General features: G+C 39.2%; 1 protein-coding gene across 1 annotated transcript; it reads left to right on the forward strand.

The window, feature by feature from the left end:
• The first annotated feature begins 1,382 nt into the window (after positions 1-1,382).
• On the forward strand, positions 1,383-2,312 carry LOC110258577 (olfactory receptor 18-like). The gene has a single exon (XM_021081826.1). It carries the CDS (start codon positions 1,383-1,385, stop codon positions 2,310-2,312), a length of 930 nt encoding a protein of 309 aa, XP_020937485.1.
• Positions 2,313-9,231: the final 6,919 nt, after the last annotated feature.

Consider the following 9,231-nt stretch of genomic DNA (forward strand, 5'->3'; position numbering starts at 1 on the left):
TTGTCCCAGTGCCTTACTTGTTACACTGGACACTCTGCAGAAATAGCACAGACTCCCATGCCAGATTTGGCTTGGATGGTGTGATGGACAATGCCACACATACAAGAGGGTGTAATAGGTTTTACTCCTCAGCTGAAGATCTTCCTGTCTGGGGAGTGCAGGGAAGGTCCTCTAAGTGAGTTTGCAATGGCTGAAGAGTTCAAGAAAAGTGGCCTGTTTGAGGGTTAAAAAATTTTTTTTAATTGTGGCAAGAGTGTAATTTCTGAGTGAGAGTTCCTGCCTGTGTGCTCAAGGTGGCTTGGTTTGAATTTTCCAGCGTCACCAAAGGAAGGGGGACCTGGAACTTATAAACTTGCCCACAATTTGAGGCGGAGGGGAAGAGAGAAATGTATAGCTTAATGCTACTGTATAGATTGTCTAGGGAACTATATCCAATCTCTTGGGATAGAACAGACGGAAGATAATATGAGAAAAAGAATGTATATATATGTATGACTGGGTCATTTTGATGTACGGCAGAAATTGACCCAACATTATAAATCAATCATACTATAATTTTAAAAAATTAAAAATGGCAACTGCCCCCAAACACCAAAAGAGCAACAGCGGCAACAATGGCAAAAAAGACACACAAAAAATATGGCTTAAAATCTGCCAGCAACCAAATATCACATACAGAAAATAGACCCACATGCTTTATTGCATAGTTCTTAGGGTTTTATAAATGGTTCAAATCAAGGAAGTTAATTATACCTCATTTGGATAAAATACAGTATATATGACTGTCTATTAGTGTCCTTCAATTAGGATTTTTTTTTCTTCAGAGGAACGGATATTTCTTATTCCTCTGGTTTTCTTGAAAGGATTGGAACTGGTATTTCAGTGTTCTTATGGTGTTGTTTTAGGTTTTAAAGTTTTATTGAAGTATAGTTGATCTACGAAGTTGCAGTAATTTCTGACATACAACAAAGTGATTCAGCTATACATGTACACACATCTGTTCTCTTTCAAATTCTTTTCCCACATTGGTAATCACAGAATATTTGGTTGAATTCTCTGTCCCTGATGGCCATTCATTACTTATGGAGGGTTTTTTGTGGTCTCTAAATATCCTTACTTCTCCTCTAAGTTCTTTAGCTTATTTTTTTCAATATGATACATATACTAACAGATGAATGGAGAAAAAAACCTGGGAAAAAGGAATTTCATAGAAGGGTGTGTTTGTTATGACAAAGAAATATTGCTAAAGGGCTGTGGTCCTCAATTGAATATTTTATGTATGAACTGCTTGGCTCTGAAGCAGAGACACACTGATGGGTACATGTATACTTGTTTCCTTTTATATCAACTCTCATTTATTTTTCAGAAAGTGCCTCTGCTCCATGAAACCACAGAATTTCACTGGTGTCTTGGAATTCCTCCTCCTGGGGCTCTCAGAGGATCCAGAACTGCAGCTTCTAACTTTCCTCCTGTTCCTGTCCATGTACCTGGTCACCGTGCTGGGGAATCTACTGATCATCCTGACCATCAGCTCTGACTCCCACCTCCACACCCCCATGTACTTCTTCCTCTCCATTCTGTCCATGGCTGACCTCGGCTTTACCTCTACCACGGTCCCAAAGATGCTTTTGGACATTCAGACTCACAGCAGAGTCATCTCCTATGTGGGCTGCCTGATTCAGTTGACTCTCTTTAATCTTTTCGGGTGTTTGGACAGTGCGCTTCTGTGTGTGATGGCCTATGATCGGTTTGTAGCTCTCTGTTATCCCCTGCACTACCAGGTCATCATGAACCCCCGCCTCTGTAGCCTACTGGTCCTGGGGTCTTTTCTGTTCAGCCTTTTGGACTCCCAGCTGCACTGTGTGATGATGTCACATCTTACCTTTTGTACCAAAGTGGAAATTCCTCATTTCTTCTGTGACCCTCCTCAACTCCTCAAGCTTGCCTGTGATGATACCTCCACCCATAAAGTAATGATGTACTTCGTTGGTGCCATCTTTGGTGGAATTCCCCTTTCAGGGATCCTTTCCTCTTATTCACAAATACTTCCCTCCATTCTGAGAGGCCCCTCATCAGGTGGGAGGTACAAAGCCTTCTCCACCTGTGGCTCTCACCTGGCTGTTGTTTGCTTATTTTATGGAACAGGTATTGGGGTGTACCTCAGCTCAGCTGTCTCACATTCTCCCAGAAATGATGCAGCGGCCTCAGTGGTGTACACAGTGGTCACCCCCATGCTGAACCCCTTCATCTACAGCCTGAGGAACAGGGAAATCAAGAGGGCCTTACAGAAGATCTTCAATAGAACAACCTAATTTCAATACTTGCCAAGTTTTTTTTTTTTTTCATCTGCTGTTTAAAAATAATTGCACACAAAACATCTGCAATTGGCAGATATGTTTGTTGGGTTGCATAAGTTTTGTAGCTCACATTATTTATTCATCATATTTATAATAACTTAATGTCACCTATATGGGCATTTGTTTGATGGGATTAAGAGACATTCTTGATTTATTTAAAGTTTACTTTTATTGAGGTAAAGTTGATTTACCATGTTGTATTAGTTTTAAGTGGGTGAGAATAATATATACACGCTACTGTATAAAAAGATGATTAATGAAAACCTGCTGTGTAGCATAGGAAAATCTACTCAATAGTTTGGAGTAACCTACATCAGAAAAATGAATTGGTATTTTTACATATTCTGGATCTTATGTATGTTAAAATCACTGCATGAGCGGATTCCATTACATCTATGGAATCTTCTGCATTTGCCACCTATGACCCAGCATTCTGTAGAAATTCACAACTCTTTTAAAATGTATATAGAATTTTCTTTTTCTTTTCTTCCTTTTTACAGCCATACGTACCTCATATGGAAGTTCTCAAGGCTAGAGTGAATCAGAGCTACTGCATCAGCCTATGCCACAGGCACAGAACACTGGATCTGAGCTGCATCTTCCACCTCCCCTGCAGCTTAGAGCAACACTGGATCCTTAACCCCCTGATTGAGACCAGGGATTGAACCCATATCTTCACAGAGGCCATGTTGTGTCCTTACCCTGCTGAGCCACAGTGAGAATTCTGTATATAAAATTTTCAATCATTTGAACTACCCAAGTCTATTTTCTATAAAACTTTGGCTTCAATCAAATCTGTTGATGAAGGCATATGGGAGAATATATGTCACTTGTTCTCAATCTTGGCTTCATATTGGACGTATCTGATAAACTTTAAAAATCCTCTTGCCTGAGTCCCACCACCGAGCATTAAAATTTACTTGGATTGGATTTTATTTTTTTTAATTTTTCCTATTTTTTTGTCTTTTTGTCTTTTTAGGGCCGCACCTGAAGCATATGGAGGTTCCCAGGCCAGGGGTCCAATCGGAGCTGTAGCTGCCGGCCTCTGCCACAGCCACAGCAATGCAGGATCTGAGACGCATCTGCATTCTACACCACATTTCACAGCAACACCACATCCCTAACTCACTGAGTGAAGCCAGGGATTGAACCCACAACCCCATGGTTCCTAGCTGGATTTGTTTCCACTGTGCCTTGATGGGAACTCCATGGATTGGCTTTTAAAAACCTTTTCATTCTAAAGTAAAATGTAAGAGATCAATCATCGCATCACTAGTTTTTCTTCCAAGATTGGAGAGGATGCTCTTTCTTTAGTTGAACTCTTAATGGAATTGGCTCTCATCCACAGGCCACTGTGCAGAGAAAACACATCTAAAACAGCAGAATTATATTTGGTGAGGAGAGCCATGACACTTAGGATCAGCAAGGAGCATGAAAACTGGCTGGTGGAGGAAGAAGCCAAGTCACCCTACAGCTCAGATGCTTTTTGATGCTTATGTTTATTGACTGTAATTTGGGCAAGATTGTAGGTGTTATTTAGTTTCTCCTTTCTTCTTCTATTTCTGCTCCATTTTTATCATCCTTTCCCTATCCTCCCTTCCCCTTTCCCTCCCTTTCTCTTCCATTCCCATTTGCCCTTTTTATTCTTCTTCCTCTTCTCCCTCCTCCTCTTCTTCCTCTTCCTCTTCCCCTTCCTCCTCTTTTTCCTCCTTCTCCTCTCCTCCTCTTCCTTTCTTCCTTCTTCTTTTCCTTCTTCTCTTCTTCCTCTTCCGCTCCTTCTTCGTCTCCTTCTTCTTCCAAACATCAAATTAAACATATTTCAGACATACAAAACAAATTTATGATTACAAAAGGGAGGTGTGGGTGCACATGGCTACGTATAAAATAGTTAAACAAGGATCTATTGCACAGCACTGCAAATGCTATTGAATCTCTTATAATAACCATAAGGGAAAAGAAGCTGGAAAACCATATATATCTATCATTATGTTTAACTGAATCACTGTGTTGTACACCTTAAACTAATATATGAATTACAAAAAAAGAAAACAAAGATTTAATTAGATTAGAGAGCAAAAAGGGCATGACTGATTTTTTTTTTTTTTTTTTTTTTTTGGCTGTGTATGTGGCATGTAGAATTTCCTCGGCCAAGGACTGAGCCTGTACCACAGCAGGTATCTGGGCTACTGCAGTGACAATACTGGATCCTTAACCCACTGCACCACAAGGGAAGTCCAGAGCATGACCAAGTGAGTCTATGTGAAGCCAATGTTGAGGATTATTGAATTCTGTCAGACTTCTCATTCAAAGATAGCTTGTATGTCTTGGGCCCTTTACTGTTCTTAATTAGATCCTGAAGATCTTAAAGTAATCGGAATTCATAAATAAGATAGAGTATTTACCTTAGCAAGACCAATGTGATTTTTCTCAGTATTTCTGATAATATTTTTTCATGTGTCTTCTCTCTCCATATGAGCTGGTCATATGAGCTGGTTATTCAGGTACTGTTTTTCTCCTCCAAAATTACCCCTTAATATTTAAGTTGTGATACTATGGTGGGGATGGAGCATTTTTAGACTGCTGTTCTGAATTTCCATCTCATTTCTCTTAGTTCCTTCTCATTCATGTTTGGGAAATGTCATCCTTCCCTATCGCCCAACTTTTCCCCATACCCCTTAACCTATGGCATTGTCGCCACTTCCTTCAGTGACCACTCTGTGTTACAATGTCTTTTCTTGTGTGCCTTTCATTTCTTAATAATTATTTGACAAAGTACCAATATTAAATTATCACCATTAAAATAAATAGCACGATCTCCCTTCTCTTGATTGAACCCTGACTATTAAATCATAATACGGGGGATAAAGCTACATTGTGAGAGGCAACTGAAAATTTCAAAGTGAGCTTAGTCTACAAAAATAAGGGTGATTGTCATGATATGGCTTAGTTTTGGGTATGAAGTTGAAGTTTAAATACTGGTGTGGTATATCCAGTTAGTGTGTGGTTCTAATTGTGCCTGTAGATAATTGTCACCCTAGTTCTTATGTATAATCTTAATTTTTATTACTCAAGGACAGCAAAGGATCACACCCTCAGCAAAGCAGAAACCTTTCCTTTCACTACTAACCACCTCATTAGGATTCACTTTATAACAATGCATCTCTCCTTCCCATCATGATCACATATTTGGGGTCACTCTGTTTTCTGCTACATACCTAGGTATCCATAGTCATCTCAACCTTCCCTTTAGAGATGCTACACATTGTTTCTGAGAGAGCAATCTGAGCTTTTTGAAGATCTATCCAGGAACAGGTCTAAATTACTTGGCCTTTAAAATATTTTCTTGGAGTAGAGTTGACTTAAATGTTGTTAGTTTCAGGTGTATAGCAAAATGAATCAGATATATCAATATCTATATCTATATCTATCTATCAATTCCTTTTCAGATTCTTTTCCCATGTAGGTCAGCACAGTAATTTGCCCTGCCTTTTACCATGGACCTAAATTACCTATGAATTTCACTAACAATGAACTAGTCCCTGATTGAAACCTCCCACTAAGAAATGACTTCTCTTAAATATTAGATTTTTCTTCCCCGAGCATTTTAAAATGTCTCAGCCCTCACACCTTCTTCTCCAATCCTCTCTTTACTTCTGCTATTTGGTCATTTGGGCTCCTAAAATGTTCTTTTGCCACTTATGCACACACAAATAATTAGCATCCTTTCTCTCATATCCAGCTATATTGAGTAAATAATCAAGTTCTTTATATCCATTAATTAGAAACCAATCTCTGAGTTCCTCATATAGAGAGATCAGAGCCAGGTGGGCTGTAAAGAGAAGACATAGAGGTTGCCAGAAATCATGATTTCCATGCACTTCACTTTATCTCACTCTATAGGACAAAAACCACATTTTTAAAAAAAGACACAAGGAGTTCCTGTTGTGGTTCAGAGGGTTACAGACCTCATGTTGTCTCCATGAGGTTGTGGGTTCAATTCCTCCTCACTCGGTGGGTTAAGGATCTGCAAGCTGCAGCATAAGTCACAGATGTGGCTTGGGTCTGGCATTGCAGCTCCAATTCAACTCCTGGCCTGGGAACTTCCATTTACCACAGTTTCAGCCATAAAAAGAATAAAGAAGACTTCAGGAGTCAAATACAAAGATCCTAAGAAGTATACATTTGTAGAGAGATGTGCTCTTTCTAGTTGAACAGAAAGCAGAAACCTCTAGAGACTCTTGTTGGATTGGTCCTGAAATGGCTGTGGTTTCTGTTGGCAAAGAGAAAACAACTCTGTTGTTTTTTTCTTTAAGAGTTTAAATGTCTGTTTCAACATATAGCTCTAATCGAGAAAACATAAACAAGCATATTATGAACTCTCTACATCTCTACACCCCCTCCCACATGCAAAAAAAACTTACTAAAATACACAAAAAGATTAGGTAATTTCAAAATTAAAATTTACTTGAATTGTTATGGCACAAAAAGTTTAAATTCTAAATGAGTCCAACTACTGTGAAGACTTTGAACTTCAGGACATGAGGATGGCCCCATAATTATCATCACCATGCAAATTATTCACTCCAGGATCACTGCTGATCAGTTTTACTGAGACAACAGTGAACATCTCAGCATCTCTATGTTATTCTATAGGTGGTTCACCTTGAGATAAGCAAGAAGTCTTTCCAAGGGTATGTGACACTTATTTCCAACATGGAAAGGCTTGGGAGACTTCTCTATTTAATAGAAACCAGGGAGACTTCTTATGACATGGCCAGGGGCAGCATGGTGAGATCTGCAGAAATACTTACAATAGAACAAATTCCTTCATGTATAAGTTATTCTCCAGTAAAGTTTTTTTTTAGAAGTTGGTGTTATGAAGCATTGGGAACTATACTATATTTGCCTCTTTTTTTTTTTTTTTTTTTTTTGGCCACACACATGGCATGCAAAAGTTCACAGGCCAAGGATCACACTTGTGCCACAGCAGTGACAGTGCTGGTTTATTTTCTTTTCTTTTCTTTTTTTTGTCTTTTTGTTGTTTTAGGGCTACACCCTTGGCATATGGAGGTTCTCAGGCTAGGGGTCAAATCAGAGCTATTGCTGTCTGCCTAAGCCAGAGCCACAACAAAGCCAGATACAAGCCACGTCTGTGGCTACACCATGGCTCATGGCAATGCCAGATCCTTAACCCACTGAGTGAGGCAAGGGACCGAACCCACAACCCCATGGTTCCTAGTTGGATTTGGTTCCACTGCATCATGATGGGAACTCCCAGACTGTGCTGGTTTCTTAACCTGCTGAGCCACTAGGGAACTCCAAAAAGCTGGGTACTATGTTGAAAAGCAGAGAGACATCTCTATAGTCTGGTGCTTAGAGCCCAAATTCCTGATAGAGGATGAAATCTTTGTGATGAGCAGCTTCTAAGATGCTCCCAATTAGCTCTTTCACCTGTTTTTCTTTTCAGGGCTGCACATGTGGCATATGGAAGTTCCCAGGCTGGGGGTCAAATAAGAGCTGCAGCTGCCAGCCTATGCCACAGCCACTGTAGTGCCAGATCCAAGCCACGCCTGTGAACTATGCCACAGCTCATGGCAATGCCAGAGAGCCCAGGGATTGAACCCACCTCCTCATGGATACAGCCTAGGTTCACAACCCGCTGATCCATAACAGGAACTCCCACATCTGTATTAATGACCTTTTATAGACAAAGTTTTGTGGGTGTTGACTAGAGCTAGTGACTTCCATGCAACGAAATGTATTTGGAAAATTATTCATGTGTTATTCCAACATTAATGAGTAAATAATCAGACTTTCAGCCTGCTAGCACTCTTCTGCTTTCAGCTCTCACATATTTCAGAGGTCCAGTAGATTAAGTCCATGTGGCAAGAAACTGAGGGATGCCTATGGCCAACTGCCCAAGAGGAACTGGATCCTGCCTTTGCCATATGAGCAAACTTGAAATCATATCCTCTTCTAGTCAAGCATTGATATGGTGGCAGTTCCCACCTACATTTTACTTATTTATTGTTTATTTTATGGAAGAATAGTTGATGTACAGTGTTGTGGTAGCTTCAAGTGCACAGCAAAGTGATTCAGTTATACATATACATATATCCATTCCTTTTCAGATTCTTTCCTTTTATAGGTTGTTACAAAATATTGAGTATAGTTCCACATGTTATATAGTAGGTCCTCACTGGTTATTTATTTTATATATGGTAGTATGCATATTTTAACAAACTCCTAATTTATCTCCCATCCCCTTTAGTAAAGATAAGGTTGTTTTCTCTATCTGTGAGTCTACTTCTGTTTTGTAAATATGATCATTTTTATCCTTTTTTTTTAGATTCAACATAGAAATGATATCATATGGTATATGTCTTTCTCTGTCTGTCATGTTTCACTCAGTATAAAAATCTCTAGGTTGAGCCATGTTGCTGCAAATAGCATTATTTCATTATTTTTTATGGCTGAGTAATATTCCATTGCATGTGTGCATGTGTGTGTATACACACACACACACACTATATATATATACACCACAATTTATCTACTGATTACATTTAGGTTGCTTCCATGGCTACTGTAAATAGAGCTGCTATGAACATATGGGTGCATGTATATTTTCAAATTATGGTTTTCTCTGGATAAATGCCCAGGAATGGGACTTCATGATCACACACTAACACTCTTTTTTAGTTTTTTAAAGAAGCTCCATACTGTTCTCCATATTACTGGCCTACATTTTGAATGTATACCTCTGTGAGACTTCCTGAAGTATTTAATCAAACAGTTGACTCCCTGATAAGTATATGAAAATAGGAAGTTGTCTAATGTACCAATATATATCAACTCAGCAGAAAAATGAAAA

This window comes from Sus scrofa, unplaced genomic scaffold, assembly GCF_000003025.6.
Source record: "Sus scrofa isolate TJ Tabasco breed Duroc unplaced genomic scaffold, Sscrofa11.1 Contig2409, whole genome shotgun sequence".
NCBI classification, from domain to species: domain Eukaryota; kingdom Metazoa; phylum Chordata; class Mammalia; order Artiodactyla; family Suidae; genus Sus; species Sus scrofa.

Bases quoted from the DNA above. Each gene is read 5' to 3' on its own strand.
- LOC110258577 (XM_021081826.1), top strand. From the start codon at position 1,383: ATGAAACCACAGAATTTCACTGGTGTCTTGGAATTCCTCCTCCTGGGG.